This window comes from Aspergillus wentii, assembly GCF_001890725.1.
Source record: "Aspergillus wentii DTO 134E9 unplaced genomic scaffold ASPWEscaffold_4, whole genome shotgun sequence".
NCBI classification, from domain to species: domain Eukaryota; kingdom Fungi; phylum Ascomycota; class Eurotiomycetes; order Eurotiales; family Aspergillaceae; genus Aspergillus; species Aspergillus wentii.
Genome location: NW_024467835.1, coordinates 53,461 through 80,901, shown reverse-complemented (window position 1 = coordinate 80,901; position 27,441 = coordinate 53,461). Strand labels below are relative to the sequence as shown.

The window sequence follows — 27,441 nt, the reverse complement described above, 5'->3', positions numbered from 1 at the left end:
AACTATAGCCATAACCTCAGGAATATATCTCACTCAAGCACTGCTAAGGAATTCTAGTGATATCCTTGATGTCGAACGTATTCTCATTCCTTCTATATTGTCTGTCTATCACTCTATATGTCTATGCAATAACACGAGCTCATATCAACATCCAAGTCAAATGCCAAACCAGTGGAAGCATGGAACAAGCAGGTATGCCAGTAAGAAAATGGAAACAGAACAAGGCTTACTTTCCAGCCTGGAAATCGGCAATCAACAACTCTGCAATCTTCTCCGCCATTCCGTAAAACACCGTCATAACGTGAGACGAAACCTGGGTGGGAACAATGGAGGCATCGATAACACGAAGACCGTCAACACCGTATACACGTGCACTGGGGTCAACAACACCGCCCATCTCCTTGCTCATCATGGAACAGGTGCCGACACCGTGGTAATTGGAACGGAGGTGGTCCTGTATCCACACAGACCAGTCCTCGACACTGGCGCTGGCAGGAAGACGGTTGTGTCCTGGGAATACCTCGGCGGCGAAATACTGCTCCATTTCGCCCTTGGTTTGCAGTTCACGGGCAAGCTTCGTAGCAGCTGCAGAACCGAACAGGTCCAGTTCGTTCTGGTAGTACTGTGTGTCGTAGTTGTAGCGGCGGAGGTAGGGATCGGAGTCGAGAATATGCACGGAGCCACGGGTGAATGGTTCGAGAACCCAGGCGTCAAAACTCATAACACCGGCGGTGTCGATGAACATTTCGACAAAGGGGACTTCCTCATTCAGTACCCAGTTTCGCTGGTTCTCATATTGCTTGACCAGCAGAGATACATTGTGGAAGCCACCACGGGCAACAGCCTCTTCGGCCCACTGCTCCAGCTTAGTGTTGTTATTGATGAGCTTCAGTGCGTCCGAGGTGTGGTCACCAAAAGTCTCATTGAAGCTGGCAAAGTAAATCATCTGACCCTGGCCGGCACCCGCGGCAGTAATGTTCGCCCGCACATTTGTAGTTGCTTGGTCTTGCAGGTTGATGCCAACGGGAAGATCAACAACCTGCTTGATGCCAACCTTTTCCAAAGCAGACTTGGTACCAATACCGGAATACTCAAGGATCTGAGGCGAAACAAGCGAGCCAGCAGCAAGGAGAACCTCACGGTTGGCATAGACTTCATACTTGGCCTGGCGGTTGGTGCCAAACTCAACACCCACAGCCTTGGGCTGGGGGGTGCCGGCAGTCTTTCCATCAATGGTCGTGTTCATGAGGACCCGGCCGACCATCTGGCCAGTTAGAACCTTCAGGTTCGGACGGTTTGCGTTGGGGAGCAGCCATTCGCGAGCAGCATCCGATCGGACTTGGTTCTCGTGGATGGAATTAGGAAACATAGATACACCATGAGGATGGCCACAGCCAACATCCCTTCTCACGGGGACACCGTACTCAGAGACAGTATCCATGAGCGCTTTGATCATCGGTGTGTAGTCCTCGCCGGTATCACGGGTATTAACATTCACGGTTCCATTAAATCCATGGCAGCTGGGGTCGAAGTAGTGACCAGCCGCAATCTGGCGTTCATTTGGAGCACGCGCACGCTCAATCCTATGCATGTAGGGCACAAGCTCATCCCAGCTCCATCCCGTATTACCAAAGACGGATTCCCAGGAGTCGATCTGGGCTTTGTGAGGCCGGGTCCAAGTACCGCCGTTAATCAGTGTCGAACCGCCCAAGCCATGGCCGGAATGGACAATCTCCGTACGGTTGTTGATCTCCATGAGAGTCTCATAGGCATGGTCGATCTCACTCCCGAAAGGTTGGCCGTAGGCGTTGACATCCTCGACGATGGGGCTGCGGTTGGATTCATAGAAGCCGGATTCGATGACGAGGACACTGATTTTGGGATTCTCAGTCAGACGAGCGGCAACTGTCAGGCCGGTCAGACCACCTCCGGCGATAATGTAGTCAAATTTCTTGCCGGCGACGGTGGCAGGGTTGGTGATGAATTTGGGAGTAGGGTCTGGCGACTGAGCGACAAAGGCAGCTGCAGATGAGGCGAGAAGCAGAGTGGCGAGGGTCTGAAGCCCCATGCTGGAGAATGAATTGGAAGGGGGAGAGTAGAGAAGAAAAGGAGAGACTGGCGTGCGATGGGATACTTCAACTTTGAGCGAAAGAGGGTAGTATATATAGTATCTCGAGGCAGGACATTAAAATCAAGATAGAACGCCGACTACATTCACAACCAACATGTCCTTTCTACGGCCAAGAAAGCAAAGCCGCGCCCGAGATTATGATGAACTTGACGCCAACAATCACTCGTGCATGTGTATGAAGAAAGCCACTTGGATTGGCGGTTCCAGTCGCCAAGGTATCTCCAAGAAGCAAAAGAAACACCAAGACATCTTCTCCGGTGATTCAAAAGAGGAAATTTTGTTGACAGTGTTCCTGAATACGATGTCGACAAAATTGCGTTTCTTAGTGTTCTGCCAATTGCTCTGATAGCCTGGATGGTTTCGAGACTATTTTGTGAAATGATGGGACTGGCAGAGTCGAATGAGCTCAAATGAGAGAAAAGGAAGGATATCTAGCGTGGCCAAGATGCTAGGCACGGCCTGTATAGTCCAACTCTCTATCTCCTTCGAGTTCTCGACTTTGTGGCTTTGTGGCGACCGAACCAACCCACTCAATTCGCTTTCTATACGATCGAAGATGGAGATGAAGCTTTAGCTATCTGCAGTGTCACTGCCTCAGACAACGGCATGCCGTCTTATATCAGCGATTGCAAATCTCATTCACGGCTCCTTTAACCTATCGGGATTTTCACATACCACACGCTCAACACCTGTCGGCCGTCGATCACATCAGCCGACCCTGCACGAGGCCGAGTTGCCAGTTCTCGGCCCGATCAGATAGGAATCCTCGCAGACGCACCCTCTGTTCGGGGGCGCAAACTCTATGGTACAACCGTAGACGGCCGTAAAGCGGCCCGAAGTCGCGGCCCGGAGCAAAAAGGTTCTTCTCAGGGGTGGAAAGCTCTCCATGTATACTTGTGCGGAGGGAATTATTGCTAGGTATTTATTATATCAAACAGAAACGAGTATCATTCAACAAAAATCTAGTGTGCCCGACCGTAATATGGCAAGTCTTCACAACCGTCTTAATAGAAGCATACGGCAGTCATTTAAGGCCACTCGTTCGCAGCTGCGGTATTCGAAGGTGCACGGTGGTTATTCCTTCATTGGTCTCACTAGGCGGAGATAACTCCGGCAAGAAGGTTTAAACCAGACTGACCAGGCTGTCAAGGTTACCAGTCCAGAGGCTTCAGGTACAACGAAATCCAGGGAGACGTACCGGACGGATGTTCCATCCCTAATCGTCTTCATCCTGTCTTGATAACGATTGTTCTCTAATTACTGTATACCATTTTCTGTCTTATCCTACCTTAGAGTCAAGCCTTCGAGACTGTGTGATTACGCCGAGCACTTCAATGGTCGCACAATCGTAAGTTGGGTCCTTACTCGGGAAAACATCCAGATCAAAGTCAAAGACACGGGCCTTTCCGGCCATGCAGGTGGATCGGGATGCCGAATTGTAATGGTCAGACACGAACAGGACAGACCGGCGGAGATAGCACCGAGCCCTAGCTCCGGAGTTATCCCAGATCTGCGCCCCTTGAACACGAGGTGCGCGTGGATGCATTTACAATGGGCGATGAGTACCTTGCATGGTGGAACGTCAGATGGCAATATACTTAGAATCGGCAGGGAACTGACAAAAATTACCGCGACTATTATCTCGACCAATTTCTGTCTAAACAGAGCTTCCACTTGTATACTTCACTAATACTCTTTCAATATATGGGTGGAGAGCGGTCTCTTTTTCCCCGAACTGTAGCTAGAGCCCATAATTGTTATCCTTGAAGTCAAAATTTCTACACAGCACAAAACTGATCTTGCCCCAACACACTGATCACGATACATTTGGCCAATATTATGACTTTCCTTGCCACAGTGACTTTAGTCGCTGCGTATCCCGAAGCTGGGGCCAAAAGCTATGGCTGCCCGGCCTCTGAGGACAGTTGCGAGCAGCATGATCCCGAGCAAGGCGCAAAAGCAAGCAACTACTGGCTTTAACTGCTATTGGTGTTCAAAATGTTTTGCGGTGGCGAGCCGTTAGTGTCACTAATTAGAAGATGGTATAATTTCCTTTTGCTACAATGAGAAATCACAGTTGGCACTTGTTCACGTATATGGAAGTCAGGATGTATTAGTAATATTGTTCAAGGAATGACTGATATACACAACAACTACTGCACCACTCTATCCACTCTACTAGTAAGGAGTCTGTTGAGCAAAGTAATCCATAATGAAGTTCACCTGCTCCGGCTCCGCAATCGACCGATTTCCAAACGCCTGACCGACATGAAAGACAGTCTGGCTGTGTCCATCATTCGGCGCCCAGTAGGTCAGATTGTCATACTTGTACGAACCGCCGTTGTTGGGATTGCCCGTCTTGACAAAGTTGGCCCAGTAACTGGACATGACATCCGCCAGGTACCAGTCGTACCAGGTGTAGGGATACAAGTCCACGCCGTTGAAGAGCGAGTTCATGATGTAGCCCACTTCCGACTCGTGGTAGGCGCCCTGGGACTGACCCGGGGGAGCGTGGTCCCAGTAGTAAGTGTAGAACGGGTTGGAGGCGCTCTTGACCCATTCGTTGGCAAAGGCCCAGGAAGAGACAACGGAGGTATCACGGGCAGCGGCGTTCCAGGACATGTCGGCTTGGGTTTTGTTGTTGGCTGGATACAGCTTGAAGTATTCTTCTGACAGATTGCCGTACTTGAGGGTGCAGTCGTTCTTGTATTCAGCCACGGTGTAGTTGGTCGAGGTTGACGCACCGCTCTCATCCTTGTTGTTTCCGGTGATGAGAGGAACATCGTTGGCAGGACCACTCTTCAGAATGTCGATATACTTCTCCGGCAGAACGTATCCATCCAGAACAGGCTTGGAGATGAGCGGGTACTGGCACGTCAACGCGGTCACCCACCAGATGTTGTAGTTCCGGTCCTGAGAACCTTGCAGAAGATCTTCCGTCGACAGAGTGCGCAGCTCAGCAATAGACGAGACGTTGTGCTTGCGGGTGTAGTTCTGTCCAAACGCAATGGCATCCTCCATGGTGACATATGAAGTGGCAATTCCAGCCAGGATGGGGTCGTAGGGATAACGCAGACCACTCTCGGAGATGGCTCCGTGGAAGAGGCCGCTGAACAGCTCACTGTTGACGGCATGGTAGACCTGCGATGAACCGAAAGATTGACCAGCAATAGTGACTCTGTCCGGGTCACCACCGAAATGGGCAATGTTCTTCTGAACCCATTCAAGAAGAAACTTGTGGTCGAGAACGCCGTAGTTGCCAGAGGAGTTGTGGCCATTTTCAGCCAGCGACTCGGCGTTCAGTTCTGGATGAGCAAGATATCCAAACGCGTCATCGCGGCGGTTGAATGTCACCACGATAACGCCTTTCATGGCAAGACCACCGCCCGAAAAGTCCCAGTTGCTGCTGGTCTCGTCGCTGCCCTGGTTCCAAACCAGAACAGGCAACTTATCCGAGGACGAGTTGGCGCCCGTCCAGATGTTGACACTAAGGCAGTCCTCGCTCATCTCCGACACCCACGAGCTGGGGCACGGAAGGCCATAGGAGTCGGCCTTGAAGGTTTCATTCCATGGCTGACGGGGCTTTGGGGGCTTCCAGCGGTTTTGATAGGAAGTGTCGGCAGCGTAAGGAATGCCTAGGAAGGCAGCCACGTTGCTGTTGTTGGTACCCCAGACGCTTTCGAGAGTGGACTCATTGAAGTACTTGAAGCCCTGAACAGGACCGGATTCGATGTTGATGACTTTGTTGTAGAGCTGGGCACTGGCAGGGAGGATGGTTGCTGCAATTGCCAAAGCAGTGGTTGCCTTGGAGGTAAGGAATGACATGATGTCTGTCAAGTGAATGGCTTCAAAAAGATAATCCTGAAGACGATCAAGTTCATATATAGTTTATTGAATTGAAACCATCATACGCGTCGGGTCTGTCGGAAACTAGCATGTGGAGTGCTTCCACGTTTTTCATACTCTATTTTAAAGCCATAGTCTTCAACCTAATATCGGCCTGAAACTGATACAGTAAGACCAAGGTTTGATGAAGACCTAAACGTCACTTCTTTCGTACTTGCGTCGTCATCCCACGCTCAACTCATTCTCCTTTAAATTAACTCTTACCTCCGAGGCAAGCTATTGTCCGACTTTCAAACCAATCCATCTGTTGTCGGACTGTATTTGCGTCCGACGTATAAACCTGACACTCCGTGCCACAGCCGAACCTTCCGGATCGAGATGGATTTCCGCTTTGGGTACGGGTTTGCGGCGCCCCACCCCGGCAGGGTTCGGCCTTACCGGATGCCGCTAGGCCGAAATCTAATGAGCTTAATTAAAGCCGAGATCCGTTCGGAGTTAAAATTGGGAAACACAAAATGGATTGTTCGAACGGCGAGAAGAGCCGAAGGGAGAAGAGGGACCCGCAAACCAGACTAGAGGTGGTAACAGTCCGAGTCTCTGTTCTGGTTATTATATATGCGATGTAATGGCTCCGAAGGACCGCTGTTATTTACTATTTTGTATTGGTGATTGGATGAGGCGTGTATGAAAGGCCAAGGAACGTCATGCTTGTTGGATACTTATCGGAAATGATCAATTCTAACCATTGATTCAGTCCTCCCATGCAAACCAACTCGCCCCGGCTTGATACATAATCGAGTCCGCCCAGGATTGCAAACTCCAGTTGAATCCATCCGGCGTTACCAGTGAAGTACTCACTCGAAGGCGTGGGTTCTGATCCCCATCGTAGTCAAAAGAATCAAGAACCACGAACACATTGGGAATTTTTGAAAAGGGCTTGCTGAATGATGTACATGAAGCATTGTGTTGCTGAGTATCGTTCCAGGACCTCAGATCATTCGTATCGATTCGGCCGCTTGCAACCCCTACAGTTTCGGCCGGATACGCCAGCCAACCGACGCTTGCTTCGTGGAGAATAGTCCCTGCCCCTGGGTCAATGTTGATCTTGAAGCTTTGTGGTGTGATGTCGGATGGGTATGCTTTAATGCGCCAATTATCGTTAGAATCCATGTCGATGTCTTGCAGAAAGCATATCACTTTTGGCGGCGTGCGGAAGGGTGTCGAGAATTCAACAAGTGTGGGGTTTACTGGACGGGGACTCGCAGCCGTAAGCTCGGCTGTGCATATTCCATGCTGCAGGAATCCAAGTTTCGGTCCCACCCCCAGCCAACTTATTCCCGCAGAATAAATTGCCGAGTCAGCCCAGGTACTGATGCTTGGGGTCAACGTCTGCTGATCCTTCACGACTGCCTTGACCCTGATCCGTAGGGTGCAGGAGCTTTCAGTATCAAACCAATGTAAACCGACGATGATACCGTGAAGATATTGATCTTTTTGTTGGAAGGATATTTCTTTTGTATAGAGTGGCAGGTGTGTGATATTTCGGGTCAACTCTAGGGTATTAAAGTTTCCAATCCCTGGATTCTGGTGGGGATAGTAGAATCTGATGTAGTCTTTATCAAGTTCTGAGATAGCGATGTTGAATCTAGGGCAGTGGCCATGCTTCACCCAAGTATGGGGATAGTACTTCAACATGATGGAACAACTGTCGAAAGCTGGCTTTTGAACGCTCGAATGGTCATGGTGCGTGGGACAGATCCGCTCTATCAGGGCCTCGTCCCAGTTGCTGGGCGGACTGCCAAGATCCTCATGGACGCGTTCTTCGATCAATGGAATCAATGTCCGGGTACTTGCGTGTTCATGGACCAAGCCAAGAACATGTCCAAATTGGTGCAAGACGGTGGCAGCGTTGTCTACCTGAGACCTTTGCTGGAGAATACATCCCAGATTCACGGACACATGTCCCCTGGAGCTGAAATATCGACAATCGGTTCCCCGACAGGCCCATGACCCCTTTGAGGAATCGAAACCGACGAGGATATCGGGCGTTATTGATGCCATATCGGTATCCGTAAGAAAGATGAAGCTGATGTTTCCGTACTGGGTCCACTGGGGAGCGTATCTTTTGACCTGATCTCGCTGCCAGTCGGTTCCTGCCAGGAAGCCAATTTTCAACTGGCTGCCGGGCAGCCAGAGCCGACTGGAAAATATATCAGGCTGGTAGTATAAGTGACCGCCCGGCTGCTGATGGTCGGGACGATTGTAGTTGGATTCTAACGGGACTGTGATCAATGCATTTCGGGCATTGTGCTCGATGGCCCGCTCCACCATGATCTCCACATCGTCGATCAGCGGATCCTGATAACCATAGAAACAGACCCGGCTCGAGGTGGGTGCCATGTTGGGGCGGAGGATCTGGTTTGGGTTTCAGATACGTTGGTAGTATCATTGACTTCGGATTTGGATCTTTGGAGATAGCGACGTGGAAGCGCGGCTGGATACGAGAGAGGCGCTGTTGGCGTGTATCCACCAATACGCGAGGCTGCAGCTCATGTGACCTGCCCCTCCATGCTTTCAGCGCTATTACTTTTGCACAAAACACAGGCAAAGACGTGGAAGCTTGACTCAAGGGGTATCTTAGCAGCACCACCGATCAGGATGCGTCTTCTCCACACGAAAGAAACCCGAAGCGGTGGCTTTCGTATCGAGGAATTCCAGAACGAAGAAGCACTGGAGTACGCTATTCTCTCACACACATGGAACGAAGAGGAGGTCACATTTCAAGAGATCCTCACCGGGCGCCCAGTCCCTAAGAAAGGGTTCCAGAAAATCAAAGACTGCTGCGCCAGGGCTAGGCAAGATGGGATAGAATATGCCTGGGTTGACACTTGTTGTATTGATAAAACAAGCAGTGCAGAGCTATCTGAGGCGATCAACTCGATGTATCGCTGGTATGAAAATGCTGTGGTATGCTATACATATCTTGTCGATATTGAAGACGAGTCTGAGATTGCAGCAAGCAGATGGTTCACGAGAGGATGGACCCTTCAAGAGCTGATCGCTCCATTGAATATGTTGTTTTTCAATAAATCATGGATGTTTCTTGGAACAAAGGATGGGCTGCGAGATACTCTTGCTCTGCTCACTGGTATTCCACCAGGTGTTCTATCTGGTCAAGACGACCTCGACTCGATCAGTGTTGCACAGCGACTGTCATGGGCTGCATTCAGGGTCACAACGCGGCCAGAAGACAGGGCCTATTCCTTATTAGGCATCTTTGGCATCAATATGCCCTTGATATATGGCGAAGGGGGGAGGGCTTTCATCAGACTGCAAGAGGAAATCCTAAAGGTGTTTGATGATCAAACAATCTTCGCCTGGAGGTCCAACGAGGAGTCTAGTGGTCTACTGGCAACCTCTCCAGATGCGTTCAGTGACTCTGGGAATATCATCTCACACGATCGCGCTTTAACCCTGAACAGACCATTGACCCAAACAAATAAGGGAATCCACTTGGAGCTCGAGTTGACCGCGCAAGGCGAAGGTCTTGGATTAGCCATGCTCAACTGCGTGGAGCGTGGTCATCCAAATCGCCGAATCGGCATTTACCTGCGGGATTTGCACATGACACTGGAGATATTCGAGAGAGTCAACTGTGCCCGGTTCGGTGTGATGGATCCCACCAAATACAGGCGCTCTGATCACCCGATCCGGAAAATCTGCGTTCAGCAGAAACGGCCGGCGAGTTCACGAAAGAGGAGGGCACTGAAATCTCTCGAGGGTCTAGTGGCTGAGAGGCCCCTGGCCCGTGACATCGAGAATGAAGATCACACCGATGAGAGCCCAATGATGGCGTTACGGGCCCCGGAACATGGTGATCTTGAAACCTTGTGGATGCATCTAACAAGAGTCGATGCAAATCCAAACCTGGAAGACGAGAACGGTAGAGCGCGTCTATCGCACGCAGCCGAACAAGGAAATGCATCTATCGTGGAGCTCCTGCTCGCACAGGACGAGATTGATTGCGATCAGAAGGATAACAGCAATCGGTCCCCGCTCTCGTACGCTGCCTCGGCCGGCCACGAGGTGATCGTCGACATGTTGATCGAGACGAGAAAGATCACAGTTGACAGCAAAGACACGGACGGGTTGACTCCACTAGCATGGGCGGCGCGCAATGGCCATAGCGCGATAGTCCTGCTGCTGCTCATTGAGGGGGCGGATATTGAGTCGATAGACCATACAAATGGCCGGACTCCACTACTACATGCAGTCGTAAACGGCCATGACGGGGTTGTACAGCAGCTCCTGTCCAAGAATGCACAAGTCGAGGCGAGGGATAGCCATGGATGGCCGCCGTTATTATGTGCGGCTCGCGCCGGTCACCTGGCGCTTGTGCAGCAGCTCCTAGAAAGGGGTGTTGATATAGAGGCAAAAGACAAGGAGGGCTGGACGGCTCTGATAAGTGCAGCTGAGAATGGTCACAATGCAGTCGTGAAGCTCCTCCTGTCAAGGGGTGCAAATCCAGAGTCCAAAGATTGCTGGTATGGATGGACACCAGTAGGATGGGCCGCGGTGAATGGCCATGATCGGGTGTTGCAGCAATTGCTCCTCAAAGATGTTGATATCGAGTGTCGAGATAATTACCAGCAGAGAACGCCTCTTTCGTGGGCCGTGGGGAATGGGCATGAGGCAGTTGTTCAGCAACTACTGGAGAAACGCGCAGATCCAGAAGCAGAGGATAATCTCGAAGGCAGGACCCCGTTGTCATATGCGGCAGCAAATGGGCATGTGGCAGTCGTGCGGCAACTCCTAGAGAAGGGGGCGAACTTGGAAGCAAGAGACAGAGCACACGGGTGGACGCCGCGCACGTTTGCCGCTTGGAATGGTCACCAGGAGGTGGTGCAGCTATTGCAAGATGCCTTGGCAGCAAGAATACAAGCATAGGTGAAAGCTAAACTATAGATAGTATGACAATGGGCGCCAATGGTATTCCAACGTCGGATATGATACTCCCTCGAGTATAGGGGGAGATGGTGAATGGGCTGATAGAACACTGAACACAGAACAGAGTGGTCATGCCTCCATCCACCTTAGCCAGTAGTCCTTTAAAGGCCGTTATTTCCATTCTCCCCCATCTGAGGCGTGACTCGTGATAATTCGTTGCCCGCATCTCGCATCTCGCTACAATCCCGCCATGTGAATCCAAACTGGACCCGTGGTTTATCCCAATGTTCATAATGACACCAGCTAGAGTCATTATGTGCCTAGATAGCAAAATAAACATATCAATTTCCTGTCCTAGTGCTGACAGCCCCAACATATTAACTAGTCCAACACCACACTATTATAAACAGTGGGAAAATCAAGAGAAAAAGACAGAAAAAACAGAAACCACAAACGAAGCAAACAGAAACCAGCGCCCGAACTTCCTTAATCTTCCCTTTGTCTTTGCCTGTATACTCAACGTACGCCTCTCCAGAATATCATCGATTGTGACGTCCATGCCCTGTTGCTGCAGTGCAAATGCTGCATATCCTGCGTCGAGTAGATCTCTTTGGACAGTGTCACTTTTAACAATTTCTCCCCTGTTTGGGTTTGCGACGATATTATCACGACCATTACTGAGAATAGATTCTAGCTTGATATCTGAAGATCCGTTGAAACAGACATCCAACGTCTGGCGGAACAAAGATAGGAGATTGTCGGCCAGCTCAGGGGTCACGATGCCTTCCAGATACCCGAAGCTGATCTCAACATAATCCCCATGCAAAGCAGTCGTGATGGAGATATCAGGCATGTCTTGAGCGCTTTCGGGAGAGGCCATTGAGACACGATAATCCACGCCGCCCATCGACAGCGACCACTTCGGTATCTTGTTGAGATGGTTCAACCGGGAACTAAAGTATGGCGTTGGCCGTGCGAGACAGGATCGAAGAATGTCACGGTGACTCGATGCCTCGTGGGGCTGCCGGGCAATATGCTGCTCCTGCAGGTAATGGAAGAGTTGGGCAAGTGTGAACGACTCGTCGAACTTGACTCGGACAGGAATGACGTTGACACAAGGACCAGCTGCTTTTTGACTGACAGGATCATCCAAATGACGGTCAGACACCGTTTCACCGAAGAGAATGTCAGGGCGACCGACATGACAGGCGAGAACCAATGACCACGCTGCCTGTATAACGATTGACGGAGTGATGCTTTTGGGGAGAGATCCAGTGGCATAAGCTCTAGAAGTTTTGTGATGAATTAGTTTGGCCGGAGTTTGGAATCCCTTGTTTGTTCTGGTCCCAATGACGGGCATAAATGATCGTTGTAAAAGAGAGCGCCAGTATGACCGGCTGTCCTCCTTATTGTGTTGTTGAAGCTGGAAGATGTAGTTGCAGAATGACGGATACTGTGCGATGGACTGGCTGTTGTAGATGGCCTGCAGAGTATCCAGATAGTACGACAGCGCCATCTGATCATACTCGCCATGGCTGAGGCGGAAGATGATACGATGACAGCCGGACTGTCTCGAGGTGACAATGGCAAACTCCACTAATGGTCTTCCCAACTGAGGACGGCGACCCATATCTCGTTCAATGAGCTCCTTTGTGAATTCATCAATGGTTATATTACCAGTCTCAAAGACTGGAATGTACGGCCGATAAGTCTCTTGAACAACCTGAATCAATCGCTTCTCGTAGTAGACATACGATGTTCGCAGCATTTCATGTCCATTGGTCAATTCCAGACAGGCAGCTTTCCAGCAAGGAATATCAGGCAGCCCTTCACCGTCGATACTGAGATGAGCCAGAGCATCTCGGGACTTGCGCAGGGATCCAACCACAAAGAGTGCTTGTGTGTCTGTTGTTGGGGCAGCATCAACGATACTCATGTTCTTGGGAGCTGACAGTAAGGGAATAAGAGCTTGCTTGAGGGAATCAACAGACTTGCCGTCATCAGCCATGGCAGAGAAGGGTTTGTATGGAACAGCAGGAATAATTGGGTGTTCGTTTTTCAGCTGTTTTGTGTTGGCAGCCATATCAGACAGAACTGGAAATTGGAAGATATCCGCCATCTTCAGAGCAAGACGAGGAGTATCAGCACGAGCCTTGGTGACCAACTGCATGGCTGTGATCGAATTCCCTCCCGAGCGGAAGAAGTCATCATTGATTCCAAGTGTGTCACCTGGGATATTGAGGATGTCTGCCCACAGCTTGTGCAGCTGGGCTTGAGTTGTGGTAGACGGTGGGATCTTGATCTTGCCATGGAGGAAGTATTCATGCAACGAGGGAGTCTCTTGGATGATGGTCCATGTTCCCCGGCGATCCAGTTTGCCTGAATCGGTCAAAGGCAGCTTCGAGAAAGGAAGATACAGACGAGGGACCATATATGATGGCAGGACATCGTGGAGGGCAGTTCGCAGCGCAGAGAAAGATTGTTGTAGATCATCCGAGAGAGGCAAAAGTGATGTCTTTTCCTTGGATAGACCGTTCATCTCCATCGCCACAGCAAGAACTTTGCCGCTTCCTGAGGATGCAACTTCAACCATTCCAGCAGCCACTTGGCCGACCTGAGGCAACTTCGACTTGATGCAGAATTCAATCTCACCTATCTCGACTCGCTGCCCGTTGATCTTGGCCTGGGTGTCGCGTCGTCCCATATACACGATGGAGCCATCGGGATTCTGCCGCACCAGGTCTCCAGTTCGATAAAGTCTTCTTTTTCCTGCTCCAACACGTTGAGACCATGCTGGATCTGTCACAAAGGCATCATTTGTTTTTTCCTCGTCATTGAGATAACCACGAGCAAGGAAGGGTCCTTCAATGAGTAGCTCACCCACTGTTCCAATTGGGACTAAGTGATGATAGTCAGACGCATTCACGACCCAAGTATTGCAAGTATCCAGTCCCCTGCCCAGTGTTGAAGCCTGCTTCGGATCTGTGATGCGGGGACTAAAGGTGGTCAGGATAGAGCATTCAGTCAGTCCATATCCATTGTGAAGCTCAGCAGAACTATTTATCCATCGTTTCACAACCTCTTGGCGCAGAGCTTCACCGATGAACAGAATCTTCTTCATTGAAGGGACATCCTCTGGCTTCAACAGACTAGCCACGGTCGGTGTTAGCATGGCATAGTTGGCAGACGTTTTTTGGATTGCAGCAGCCAAGTCATTGAGACGGGCTTCCTCAGAAGGGACACAGATGCATCCACCGAAGATCAACGTGGTGAAGATCTCTGAAATACTGGCGTCGAAGTTGAAAGCAGCAAACTGCAAGGTTCGGTTGGAAGACCCTGCATAGAGAGAGCCATGGGCTTGCATGCTGGTGACGAGAGAACCGTGTTCAAGCACAACACCCTTGGGAACGCCGGTACTTCCGGTCGTGAAGATGATGAAGGCTGCATTTTTGGAACCGACAGTTATACAGGCCGAACCTTGCTTGCGAGGAAGCCTTCCAATGAGTTGTTCATTGACAACCAATGTATGCTGGATGCGATGGCGAAATCGTCGGTTACGATAGGAAGTCAGCATGATCGTTGTTTTGGTTGCTTCGAGAATGGTCTGGATCTGACCCTCTGGATTCTGATGATGGAGAGGAACGATCACACCACCGGCGATGAGAATGGCCAGTTCAGCGACAACGGCCCATCGCGACTTTTCAAACATCAACGCCACTGGGACTTCAGGCCCGACGCCTATATGGACAAGATGGTGTGCCAGCTTGGAAGACAAATTGTATAAACGGCCATAGGAGAAACTGCCATCGCAGGCACACACGGCGGGTGCCCCTGGACGAGCAAGAACCTTCTGGTGGACGAGCTTATGGATGCAGTCATCGGTGATCTGATTGGTGTTGCTGTTCAGTTCACGGAGACGGGAGATATCTCGAGGACTGACAAGATCGATATCACCAACAAGAGACATCTTTTTGGTTGCGGCGACAATTTGGAGCTGACCAAAGACATGCTCGAACTGCTCTAGCAGACTCTGTATCTTTACATCAGGGAGGAGGGTCGGGTCGAATCGAACATTAATGTTGATGCCACTCTCAGACCCGTTGAGAGGGATGCATACGATCACCAGAGGACAGCCATAGAATTCGGGTGCTTCAACAGGCAACGGCTCAAGGCCAGAAAAGACTTGATCGAGCTGGTCGGCTGACGCCTGAAAGATGAATGGATGCTGCAATTCACAGGGCAGGTCGATATTCTGCAGGCCAGTGTGCTCGAAAGGAACCATGTCAATGGCCTGTTTCTGAACCTTTTTGAGATAGTCATACACCGTCTGCTGTCGATCGAGTTGGATGTGAACCGGCACAATAGTTATTGTCGGGCCCATCACGTCCAGAATGCCTGGAATGGCAGTTGATCGGCCAGAAAGAGTTGTTGGGAAGACTACGTTTTGACTGTCTGTCTCGCTGGATAGAAGAAGTGCCCAGGTACTGCGAAGAAGTGTAGCCGTGGTGATTTCGCCTTGACCGGAAGTGCAGTTGATACTATGGGTAAATCGTCGACATGAAGATAGTTGGACGCCTTGTCGCATGAATGGGAAGCTACTGGCTTGAGTGTGTTGTGGGATTTGGGACTGCCAGTATTGGTTGGTCTCTTCGGTTGACATCACGCTTTGCAGGTGTCGAATGAACCGTGCATACGACACGAATGACGGGACAGAGAGGTTGTGATAAACTCGCCAGACGGCCTCAAGAAGCCTTTGCACAGTATATCTATCGTAGATGCTATGATGAGCAGTCCAGACAAAGAAGCGCTCGGATGAGTTCCTAACAACGGCAAACCTGGACAGGCAGTTACCAAAGCCCATTGGCTTTGCCATGTCGTCAGCCAAGAATGCCTTCAACTCAGACGCAACATCGATCCAAGGAATATCCTGTTGAACCACTACTTGCATGGAATTTCCTGATAGTGGGTCCTGAACAATACGGGTTCGCAGAATAGAGCAGATGTCGAAGATCTGCTGCCATGCGTTTCTGAAGCGATCCGTATCGATTTTGTCACCCATGCGGAAGGTGAACTGGGCCATATATGCCTGTGCCTGCCGGGCAGTGATGGCTGTGAGCCTTTCTTGCAACGGGCTACATGGATGGATATCCTCGATTGCCTCAGCTGGAACCTGGCATTCAGCAGCAATTGAAGTCCGAGCATCAGACTGTGCATGTGAAGCATTCCACAGAGCGAATGGCAATGGATCATCGTCAATAGCACAGCAGCTACCAATATTAGTCTCGACGACACTCGCCATAGCAGACAGAACAGGATGATGGAAGATGTCAGCCACCGTAAGGTCTATTGGAGGATTCGCTCTCTGGGCGAGACTGACCAACCGCATTGCACTGACGGAATCACCTCCAGTGCGGAAGAAATGAGCGTTGATGCTGATCTTATCCTTGACGGTGGGCAAGATTGAAGCCCACAGATCTTGCAATTTCGTTTCGACTCGCGTGGCTGGACGGATATCGTGAGATGCATCATCAGCTAGGAAGTAATAAGACAGCTTATCATCATCCAGACCCTCCAAGACCTGGCGAAGGGAGATCCGATCCAATTTCCCAGAGGCAGTTAGAGGGAGTTTCCGCATAGGAATGTAAAATGACGGGACCATATAAGAAGGTAGAAAATCAGTCAAAGTAGACGATAGCTGCAGAAGAGATTGACGCGGAGGATCAGACAGAGGCATCAAGACAGATGTAGTGTCGGCTATTTCTGGCATCTCCAAGGCAACAGCTAGCAGGAAGTCGTTTTTTCCTTCGGGTTTGAAGACTGATGCAGCCATGTTCTGGACAGACAGGCTCTGCTTGACTGCATCTTCAATCTCGCCGAATTCCACTCGTTGTCCGTGTATCTTGATCTGATCATCGACTCGTCCGACAGGAATAATCGAACCATCACGAGGATCTTGCTTGACCAAATCGCCAGTGCAGTACATGCGCAGTCTGTGACCTCCAGGAGCAGCAAACCCGTACTTCTTGACGAAACCAGGGTCGAAGATGAATGACTCTGCTGTTTGTTGGATATTGTGAAGGTATCCCCGTGCGAGGAGAGGCCCTCCGATGAGCAACTCTCCCACGGCACCGATTGGCATCAGATTGTTGTGATTGTCTGGATCAACAACCCATGTCGTGCCCACAACTGCCCTTCCAACGTTGCCATATCGCTCTTTGTTGACGATCGGACTGCTGATGTGAGACATAATGGAGCATTCTGTCGGCCCATAACTATTGAACATAGAAGCATGTCCATACCATCTGTCAACCACTGTGGGAGGAAGCTTTTCACCAGCCAGGATGAGAGTGCGTAATGATGGCACCCTCTCTGGCTGGAGAAGCGCAGCGACAGTGGGAGTCAACACGGCCAAATTGACTCTCATTGCCTCCATCGCAGCGGCCATGCAATTGCTGTCCATGCGGTCTTCTTCGGATATCACACAGACACAGCCTCCAAATCGCAGAGTGGTGAAGATATCCAGCAAACTAAGATCAAAGACGTACGCGGAGAACTGCACCGCTCTGGTGTTTGGACCAATTCTCAGTTTTGGGCCATGATTCTCGATGCTGGTCGACAAAGACTGGTGGGTGAGGACGACTCCCTTGGGCTGGCCAGTAGAGCCAGACGTATAGATGACAGCAGCAGCATTGCTGGGGCCGGAGGGGAGAGAGACGATGGGACTGGCCTTTCGAGGCAGTTCGGCAATAAAGGCATCGTCGATGATCAGAACATGCGCAGGATCTGACATCTTCTTGAATTGACCAGCATGAGACTTGGATGTTAGAATAACAGGCGCAGCAGTGTCTTCAACAATAAACTGCAGTCGTTGCAGAGGAAGATGGCTTCCCAAAGGCACAACGACACCTCCAGCTCGAAGGACCGCGAGCATTGACACAATGGCCCACATGGACTTTTCAAAGCACAAACCAACCATGACTTCTTTATGAATGCCGAGCTTCGTCAATTGCCATGCCAATCTGTCTGCGAGCTGATTCAAATCCGCGTAGGTCAATTGTCCATCCCATGAAGTGACGGCAGGAGATGATGGAGACAGGCAGTTCTTCTCTGCGATGCGATCATGCACCATCCTGTGCTTGGGTTCTGGTATCACCATGTTCCACTGTCGGAGTAATTCAACATCTGTGGGTGAAATGACTTCCACGTTGCGAAGTTGGCAAGAGGCGTTGTGGATGAGGAATCGAAGAGTGGATTGTAGACTGTCCAACACCCTATGGGCTAACCTGTCATCGAGGAGCGAAGTTGCATATTGAAGAGACAGTCTGAGTCTGTTCCGTCCTCCGATGACATCGACATTCACATCATACTCAGTAGGATCCTCGGCAGAGATGGTCTTGGCTGTGAGGCTAGAGGCATCAGCTGGATTGGCCACTAATTCCCGTTTGTACGAGACTGTCGAGTTGAAAAGGCGTCGACCACCGAGTTGCAGAGCATGGTGGATCTCGCCAAGTGACGTTCGCTGATGGTGGGATGCGGCCAGATTGTCATCCTGTACCTTTTTGGCAGCCTCTGCAAGAGACAATCCGTCTTGCAATTGAATACGAGTGACAGTCATGTTGATCATCGGCCCAACCATGGCATCGATGTTGGCAATCGGAGCGTCTCTGCCGTTGGACAAGGAGCCAAATAGTACATCTGCTGATCTGGTATATCTCGACAGAATAATACCCCATGCCAGCTGGATAATGTTGGCGACACTCACGCCATGAGTGTCCCTGAAGGCATTGACCTGTTGGACATCGTCAAACTCTGCAACAGCGTGTCTCAATTGCCTCTTCTCTGATGGTCGAGTTGTCAATCGTGGGAAGTTGGACGATGGAGCATTTTTCAGTCTGTCAGTCCAGTATGTGAGAGATTTATTTGCCGGTGTCTCCTGCAGGAATGAAATGTAGGTGTCGTATGATGGCGCTGGAACATGGAAAGGGCTATCATCGTAGATACGGAACAGATCCTGCAGAGCAATCTGAAGTGAGGGTGCATCCAACAACACATGGCTGACGTTGAATTGGAGATATATCTGCTTTGTCGCTGTTTCACAAAATGCCAGTCGGTGTTGAGGATGGCCCTCTGCATATTCCGGTCGACCAAGATTCTTAAATGCAGCGATCACACCATATGGACTAAGGCAACCGGTCCTTAGAACCTCTGGTTTCCAGTGCTTTCGTGTCACCTGGTAGAAAGGATCGACACTGGAGCTGGCCGCGAAGAAGATGGTTCGCAAGATGGCATGTCTGGCAACGACTGCTTGCCAAGCAGATGCAAGCCGGTTTACATCTACTGGACGATCCCGAGAAATGACCTCGCAGGCCTGATAGACCTGGTAAGTCTGAGGATCTTTGGTTTGACTGATCAGGATGCCTTGTTGGATGGGCGAACATGGATAGATATTCTCGACTTCAGAGACTTTGATCCCTGCTTCAGGCAGATACTTGGACTGCAGGAGAGAGAGATCGTCATGGGTCATGCCCATTCCGGGAATGTCACTGATTGTGTACGATGGAGGACATGTTGACAGACTTTGCAGAAGCTGTTCAAGAGACGATTGATAGTAATGCGCCCACTGTCTCACTGCCTCCTGCCTCTGCATTCCTCGATGGTAATTGAACGCAATATGCATCTTGTTTTGTCGTGCTGCCACTTCGATTTCGATGACGGACATTCGCTTGACTGCCTTGCCCATCTCAGGGTGATTCCATTTGTAGTCAATGGTGAATGGACTATCATTGCTGCCGGTCTGTACCTCTTGCCCGGTATACTTGAAGGTGACTTCTGGCTGTATCCCCGATTCCTGCATCTGGAAGAAACTGACAGGATTGCACTCTGGAATCATTCGTCGTTTGTCTTTGGTCTGTCGCAGGATATCGAGAGGATCATCATCGCCACAGACAGGAACATAGATTGGCACTAATGTTGTAGACCTGCCAACGGTACTCGACAGGTCGATCGAGCTGCTGCATGGCTCTTCTCCGTCTCCTTCATCGAAGATGACTGGAACAGACCGATCGGGGAACACTTTGCTGAACGAGTGGAATAAAGCAGCAATAAAAATGTCGACTGGGTCCGTTCGCAATGGTTGATTCTCGCTGAACAAGAGAGAAGTATGCTCTTCGTCGAGGACAACTTCCTCGCCCACTCGCTCTCCGTAGACATTGTCCTCGGGGAACAGGCCCCAATAAGTCCAGTCCATGATTGGAATATCAGGCATTGAGCTTTGAGACGATGAAGACTCTTCACTGTATTCTGATAGCATTGTAGTCCAGCTTTGACACGATGCGGATCCTTGGTCCATGAGTTGTAGACCAGAAACACGACTGGCCAAATCCTCAAGATCACGGAAGATGATCTGCCAGGAAACAATATCGCCCACGAGATGGTTCGCGGTGAAGAAGATGAGTTGGATATTCTTTGTCTCCATCAGGTGGACGGCAAAAATTGGGCCATCGTGCAGATTGAAGTCTCCTCCTGCAGATGATATCAGATTGACCACATTGGAGTTGGACACATCGTGGACGGTGAAGGTAAATGAGTCGCGAGGTGGGATGATCTTTAGTGTCCATCCTGTCTCAGTATTATAGAGTCTGCCATGAAGCGTGCGATGTTTTTCAACGACTGCTTGCACCAAATCACCAGTTCAGTAAAATCGTTGGCCAGACCCAATGTCGCAACCTGTAGCCCATGTAGAATCCGTCTTAGCCTCCTGATTGAGCTATTCCCGAGGTTGAGACGCTGATGAGCTCTCCAGGTGCCTCCATTCTGACGAGTCGAGTGGTTTTGTTCCTCAACCACTCAGAGAGCACTGGCCCATGCAGTTCGAAAGGTCAATGGATTCCATCCCGACGTTAGCTCCCGACAGCTGGCTTGGCCGAGCATTCCGATGCCGTACGCGTTGAACACTCGAACGTGCCCCAGCCACCGTTCGGCCACAGTAGGTTGAACAGCCTCACGCAGCAGAACCAGTGTCTTGAGGCTGGGGACAGTCATCATTCTTGGGATTTTAATTAGACAGATGACTGCATGGGCCAAAGCACCCGTGTTCTCGATGCTAGAAGTGACGTACGAAAAGTGGAGATCCAATCCTGTATAGTGGACAATTTGAGTCCCGATCGGGAAGAAATTTAGGGTGTGGTTCACCTCGGAAATCAAGATATTCTGACTGCAGTGATGTGCTTCTTTACAAGAGCAATTAACGGAGACTTACATAACAACCATCCGATGTGGTGTAGTGGTTAACATCGTCGTCTCTCACACGACAGCCCGGGGTTCGATTCCCCGTGTCGGAACTTAATCTTTCTTTTTTTGTTTTTTGTTTTTTTTTTTCCCTTCCTGTTAGGAATATCCCAAATAAAATAACAGGACATCGACCGAACAACCACAATCAGCACCATGTACCATCCAAAAAGCACAGCCGCCTGTAATCGATGATGATCATTCTATCCATTTTAAGCATGATATTTTGTACTAACAGTCACAATAGCCTGCTCCAATAGCTCCACGATCGTATGAATCTCCTCTGCAGTGACAGTATGCAGTGGTGTAATGATGACATGGTCGACGTGATATTCCCCAGTACGGCCCAAATTGCCCAGAATATGAAGTCCCAATTGCAACGCCTCCTCTACGACTTTATCGGAGAATTGCTCTTCAATAGCAAATGGAAGTCGTCTTTCTGTGTCTTGCACAAATTAAACTACCCGGAATAGACCACGACCTCGAATATCGCCAACAAATGGCAGACAGGCAAAGCGAGCGTGGAGCAGCTTCTCCAAGAGGTTATCCCGTTGGATGATCTTCTGGACTGCAACTGCAGCTGCGCATGCAAGAGGATGGGCCTGTGAGTATTAGCAACATGATCATATAATGTAGAGGATGGAATACTTGAAATGTATGCCCATGAGCCAATGCCTTACTCCCACCGCACAAAGCGTCAAAGATCTTCTCATGAAGCAAAGCAGCAGACAGTGGAATGAATCCACCACCCAATGCCTTTCCGATGGTTTGGATATCTGGTCCTCGAATGCCTTCGTCTTGCCAGGCATGCATCGTGCCAGTGTTACCCATGCCGCACATAATCTCTAATATCAGTATCACTCGTTGATACTCGTCATGAAGTCATACCTCATCAAGAATAAGCAGAACTCCATATCGATCGCATATCTCCCTGATCCTTTTGAAATAGCCATGGACCGCCGTCACGCATCCCAAAGTGGTGCCACTGATTGTCTCTGCAACAAACGCAGCCACTTTCTCAGGACCAACTCGCAGAATTTCTTGTTCAGGTTGCTGACCCAGGCGATCAACACAATATCCTGATGTTTCGTCGCTCTTCCTCATACGATATTCATAGCACGGATCCACAAACGAGACATTTGAAGACATGAAGCTCTTGCATATTCCCCGACGTCCTTCGTGACCAGACACAGACAGAGCACCTATAGTATTTCCATGGTAACTCTGCCTCCGGGCGATAAAATGAGTCCGGTTCTCCCCCTTCTCCTGCCAGTAGTGTATGACCAGTTTGACAGCAGCATCGGTCGCTTCACTGCCGGAGTTCACAAAGATTACCTTGGAAAGGCCCCCAGGTCGGCCTTGCAATAACAACGATGCCAGTTCCTCGGTGGCATTAGTAGTAAATGCAGATCCGGAATAGGCATATGCGATATTGCTGTTGAGATGACGCAGCATTGCTTCGGTGACCTCGGGCTGGTGATGCCCCAGGCACGCCACGGAAGGGCCTGAGGCAGCATCGATGATGGTCTCATCAGAGTCGAGGGTAAACGAGATGCCTTTTCCTGATACGACATTCATTGGCTTCTTGCCCAGAGTGCGGTGAAGAACATTGGATTGAACTTTGTGGTTGATATATTTAAAAATGCCAGTGTTGTCGGAGATGACAGTCGATTATATATCACCAACTTGGGACTATCACTCTATACATATACTTGCTCATAGATTTGAGAATTCTCAAAATAGAACCATCAACTTCACTCCAGATCTTTTAAATCACCTGCAGACATCTTCCCAACCATGGCACTTGATGACTTATTGGATGTTCTCTACACTCCAATAGGTACCTTAGGTGATTGTGCGTCCGTGCACCACCGCCGTTGACGCCTGCTCTCCGATTGGCTCCCAGTCAACTCCAGCCCCGCCCAGGTTCCCTGAGCGACATTTGATTGGTTGTTCTAACTTTCTTCAAAGCGCCCCACTGGCGTGTATGGAAATGCCGCAAATAGCACATTTTGAATTTCGATTATTTGATGCTCATCAGTCACCACCGCCATTACCGCTGAGGATCTCTGCTATGGTATTCTTTTTGATCTTCAATCCATATCTTGAGTGATCAGCATATTTTATTCAATAGCAAAATGGAGCCCGGGCCTGCTGCGAGATCGCCACGCTCGTTGGATCTACCGCGTAGAATTCAAAAGCGACCTGGCACCACAAGAGAGCGCACAGGGTGCTTGACATGTCGTCAACGGTATTACACCACCCCTCGTATGATGAGAAATAATATTCTCACCCGCTCTTAGCAAAAAGCGTTGTGATCTGGGATATCCAGTATGTGGACATTGCTTACGCCTGAATTATGTCTGCAAAAGAGAAATCCCACGACTGCCACCAAATGTAGATGGGGTGAGATACAACAGGACACTACATGCAGAGGAGGATATGGTATTATCCTTGCCACGCGAACCGGATCCAAGTTTGTTTTGGGCCGATGATCATAACACGGATTGCGCTTCTCCAGAAAGCCGACGGCCCATTCTGCAGTACTACACGCAGACATTCACAACATTGCTGATGACAAATCTGGAGAATAATTCTTTTCTATCAGGTAAGTACCGAAATGCCCCTCTAGATCGAGCTAACGGTATCAGTTTTTCTTCCGATGGCCATGTACAGCCCGATCCTCCTGGATGCCCTGGTAGCATGGGCCGGTGGGCATTGTCACTAAGACATGGGCAGTATCAACGAGTTGCACTCGAGAGCCATGGATTGACAATGAAGAACCTGATTGGCTCGCTCGAGTCTCGAAAGAGCTCGTTTGAAATGAATCTAGCGACGCGTCTTGCTCTTTGCTCGATGGAGAGCATTATGCTAGGCCAGGATGGTGCATGGTATACACATCTTGCTGGTGCATCGGGAATCATCCAGTCCCTTCAAGCTGTGCCCGAGGATGGCCCGGATGGGATCTTGTCCAAGTTCAGTGACTAAAATGCAGGAAGATGGCTTCTTTGTAATTTTGCCAATCATGACATTCTGATGGCAGTTGCTCTTGATCGATCGCCTTTTCTGGCTTCGGGTGAATTTTCTCTGCCTCCAGGGCGAAGCAGCAGATTCCTATTTTGGCCTGGCATCGGACGTGCTGGTGGTGATAGCAGATATTGCAGCGTTGAATTCACAGGTAAAGGAGATGACCCAACAAAACTGGCTTTTACAATGCACGTCCTAGAGACCAGTCAAGTCCTAGAGCAGAGACTGAAAAGGTGGACCTGTCGTTCGTATCCAAATACTGCCCTGGTCTTTCTTGCAGATTCCTGCCGCAGTTCAGGGTTGATATACCTCTACCGAACTATTAGACTTCATTTCCCTTACTTTGAGCCCAGCTCAGAAAGCATTATGAAGCAGTGGGATTTGGTGTAGACTTTGTCGAACAATTTATTCGATAGACGGACTGTATAAAAGTGGTTAAAAATCTTACTCTGAATGACAAGAATCAAGATCATGGATGATAAAATGGGGCTCTCCATGCCTCGGTTCCCTATGATAAAGTGATCGGCACGGGGCGACTGTAACCTTTGAATGCGAGATTGTACAATAATGGAAAGATCTTCCTGATCGCCGCGGCGGATATAAATATCCCGCCTGGAAGGACGATCGCGGGGCGCAGCAGCCGAAGAATTATGGTCTGCCTCCATCTTCTTGGCAGTGGCTATACAGCCTTGTGATGCTGACAATAAGCCAGCTGGTCGTTTTGCGGAGGATGTCCTTCTGTAGAGTAGTGTCGATTACTTGCAGTTAAAGAATCTGATTGACTTCAAACTCATTATCGTTATCGCAATGAAAAACTGAGATACCAAAGTAGACAGATCAAGTGCTTCACCATACACGATGAAACGTTCAAGCACCTCCATGCCGAGGAACCGTGATGGCGGAAATAACAACACACAGGGACCAGTGACAGTCGAAGAATGCGTAGCTCATCTGCGGCTTCTCACAGCATTTGCCAAATTGCGGCATGATATCAGCACGAGCGACCGTCTTTTCGGCATCGAAGACAGCGAGGCATGCGAATTCACCGGCAAAAAGAGAAACTTGGCCAAGGCACGAATCAGAGAAAAGCGATGGGCCGTGTATGTGTCCAAAGCAGTGGATAGATTCATCTCCTGGTGGCAGAATTGCATACCAGATGGCTTTGTTGATCCTGCCTCAAGTTTGCTGAGCGGACAAACAGGAATATCCTGGACGGCTGACACACTACCACCAATTGGTGAGAACTCCTTTCGATGGCAGATCAGACAGGCTAGCTAACCCATCCAGATGTCCTCATGGTGTGGCATTCATACATGCTCCATCCCCGCTCATTCCTTGAAGACTGTATCCGACTGTCCAAAATGGGACTCTGGGCTTCAGGAATGCCCTGGGGAGCTGTTGGATCGTGCATCGAAGAAAAGACATTCTCCTACTATCCAGGCGACAAGGCAATCCGGCACTTTGAGTCTCAGACGGGCCTTGCATGGGAAAGCCTCGAGGATCCCCCAAAGACATTGACGTGTCTTCGCTGCAAAGCTGGGATCGACACGCCGTGGACCACCGCGACAAACGTCGGTTACGATCCGGATGTTGCTTTTGCCCACTGCACTGGGCTGGCAGACAAGTCCTTCCGGATCCAATGTGCGTCGTGCAGGTTCAGCGTCACTCATGCCAACCTTCGAGTCTCTCAGCTCCGTCGTGATGTGCAGGCCTTGTTGAAGGACGGCACCCCCATGCCAGGGACGATACTGGGCTTGCGTGGCACTCCAGCCGAAAAGGACAATCGGGATAGCTCATTTCCTAATCGCCTTATCATGGGCAGCAAGGTTGAGCTGCTCGAATTGACAGACCCAGCCAACAATGAAAATACCAGCATTGAAAGCATCCGCAGTCTACTAGAACGGTCCCTGAAGAACCGCCGGTTGATGTGCCAGGTCAACAATACCATGATACCAACAAGCATCAGTCACTCCGAGGGCATCTTCATTCGCCGGATGATGTCGAGTTACTGGGATAATGCATCGCCCTTTTCGCTCGACTTGACCGGAGCTGTAATCAGACAGGGCCAGTTCATCGAGAAGATAGAGCAGCTGAAGTGGCTCCAGTCACCGAGTCTCCCATCGACCATGAGCAGTCTGATTGCTAAATACGGCGTGTTTACGGACATAATGATTTTGAATCAAGACCGTGCTGCCGTTCCAACACTGGATGTTGATCTTGTCTGGCATACGCATCAACTGTCACCATCTCGCTACTATGCATTCTCAACGCAAAAGACAAACGGCACATTGATTGATCATGACGACAAGGTTGATGAAGTCAAAATATCCGACGCTTTTGAATGGACGTCAAAGCAGTATCAAAAATTGACTGGCGGCAAGGTCTACAGCGAATGCACCTGTTGGTACTGTGAAGCTGTCCGAGAATCCCAGAATCGCCTGTCGTCTTTGACATCACTATCATCCGCCTTGAGTGGAAGATCAAATGCTTCAGTCATGTCTAATAGTAACATCAATGGTGGAAACCCTCATATTTCCTCTCATAATGCTGTTCGTGCCCAAGGCCAAGCTGCACCTCGCGCCTCGGAGGCCAAAACTGAAGAGTTGAAAAAGAATTGGGAAAAGGTACGGAGACGGAACGAGAAATCAGCTGGAAAGAAAAGACATTCTTTCACCCAAGACAGTGGTCACGATGTGGATATTTCATCTCAGACCAGCATTTGGGGTGTTCCTTGCGACCTACCTCAGCATGGCCCGCACATGCGCGACCCAGGGGTTCATGAAGATATATACCCTTCTGATCCGCTATGTATGAACGTGGCTTTGGGCGCAGCAGGAAACTGTGTGGCAGGGACAGATCGAGAGGCCATTGGAGCAGGAGGATGTGTGGCTGGGATGGCGATGGGCGAAACACCAGGGAAGCATCGTGGAGGCCGACCAGGATTTTGCCAGGGAAGTGGATTTGATGGAATGAGCGGGGGGATGTTTTAGTTATGAGTTGTAAATAGTTATGAATGTATAGGAAATCTATGACGGGAAAATGATAAGTGCGGCTGTTAACTCGCCCGAAATGGCTAGATCAAACTCTGTTTTCCGATGCCAAGACGTGGCATCCACGCATCTATATAATGATTTTTATCTTATTTATTTACATACTCACAGCAGAATGGGGTCTTGACATAATAGAAACGACACAATTACAAC

The 27,441-nt window shown here is 49.8% G+C and overlaps 9 protein-coding genes and 1 non-coding gene across 10 annotated transcripts; 5 read left to right on the top strand and 5 right to left on the bottom strand.

The window, feature by feature from the left end:
• Positions 1-226: 226 nt before the first annotated feature.
• On the bottom strand, positions 227-2,068 carry ASPWEDRAFT_110653 (GMC family oxidoreductase; the record flags this gene model as incomplete). The annotated part of the gene is made up of 1 exon (XM_040828195.1): positions 227-2,068. The coding sequence occupies one exon, from the start codon at positions 2,066-2,068 to the stop codon at positions 227-229; it is 1,842 nt and encodes a 613-aa protein (XP_040688331.1).
• Positions 2,069-4,309: 2,241 nt separating this feature from the next.
• On the bottom strand, positions 4,310-5,956 carry ASPWEDRAFT_110954 (carboxylesterase/lipase family protein; the record flags this gene model as incomplete). Its single annotated transcript, XM_040828215.1, has 1 exon — positions 4,310-5,956. One exon carries the CDS (start codon positions 5,954-5,956, stop codon positions 4,310-4,312), a length of 1,647 nt encoding a protein of 548 aa, XP_040688330.1.
• Positions 5,957-6,727: 771 nt separating this feature from the next.
• Positions 6,728-8,377, bottom strand: ASPWEDRAFT_50976 (uncharacterized protein; the record flags this gene model as incomplete). The annotated part of the gene is made up of 1 exon (XM_040837526.1): positions 6,728-8,377. The coding sequence occupies one exon, from the start codon at positions 8,375-8,377 to the stop codon at positions 6,728-6,730; it is 1,650 nt and encodes a 549-aa protein (XP_040688329.1).
• Positions 8,378-8,635: 258 nt separating this feature from the next.
• ASPWEDRAFT_109715 (uncharacterized protein) lies at positions 8,636-9,358 on the top strand (the record flags this gene model as incomplete). Its single annotated transcript, XM_040828107.1, has 1 exon — positions 8,636-9,358. A coding segment is annotated over one exon (723 nt), but the record flags the coding sequence as incomplete, so codon positions are not given.
• A 582-nt stretch (positions 9,359-9,940) lies between these two features.
• ASPWEDRAFT_96725 (ankyrin repeat domain-containing protein) lies at positions 9,941-10,516 on the top strand (the record flags this gene model as incomplete). The annotated part of the gene is made up of 1 exon (XM_040839614.1): positions 9,941-10,516. A coding segment is annotated over one exon (576 nt), but the record flags the coding sequence as incomplete, so codon positions are not given.
• A 1,153-nt stretch (positions 10,517-11,669) lies between these two features.
• Positions 11,670-19,388, bottom strand: ASPWEDRAFT_85322 (uncharacterized protein; the record flags this gene model as incomplete). Its single annotated transcript, XM_040839571.1, has 2 exons — positions 11,670-18,586; positions 18,683-19,388. Coding segments are annotated over 2 exons (7,623 nt in total), but the record flags the coding sequence as incomplete, so codon positions are not given.
• A 1,804-nt stretch (positions 19,389-21,192) lies between these two features.
• On the top strand, positions 21,193-21,264 carry ASPWEDRAFT_t146. The gene has a single exon. It is a non-coding gene; the product is annotated as a tRNA-Glu (tRNA).
• A 124-nt stretch (positions 21,265-21,388) lies between these two features.
• Positions 21,389-23,013, bottom strand: ASPWEDRAFT_739335 (uncharacterized protein). The gene is made up of 3 exons (XM_040839411.1): positions 22,100-23,013; positions 21,860-22,054; positions 21,389-21,813 (listed from the first exon to the last, which is right to left on the bottom strand). Exons 1-3 carry the CDS (start codon positions 22,787-22,789, stop codon positions 21,667-21,669), a joined length of 1,032 nt encoding a protein of 343 aa, XP_040688325.1. The 5' UTR covers positions 22,790-23,013; the 3' UTR covers positions 21,389-21,666.
• Positions 23,014-23,349: 336 nt separating this feature from the next.
• On the top strand, positions 23,350-24,199 carry ASPWEDRAFT_171489 (uncharacterized protein; the record flags this gene model as incomplete). Its single annotated transcript, XM_040830797.1, has 2 exons — positions 23,350-23,441; positions 23,863-24,199. 2 exons carry the CDS (start codon positions 23,350-23,352, stop codon positions 24,197-24,199), a joined length of 429 nt encoding a protein of 142 aa, XP_040688324.1.
• Positions 24,200-24,998: 799 nt separating this feature from the next.
• On the top strand, positions 24,999-27,228 carry ASPWEDRAFT_68122 (uncharacterized protein; the record flags this gene model as incomplete). The annotated part of the gene is made up of 2 exons (XM_040838949.1): positions 24,999-25,475; positions 25,526-27,228. Exons 1-2 carry the CDS (start codon positions 25,097-25,099, stop codon positions 27,226-27,228), a joined length of 2,082 nt encoding a protein of 693 aa, XP_040688323.1. The 5' UTR covers positions 24,999-25,096.
• Between the last annotated feature and the right edge of the window lie 213 nt (positions 27,229-27,441).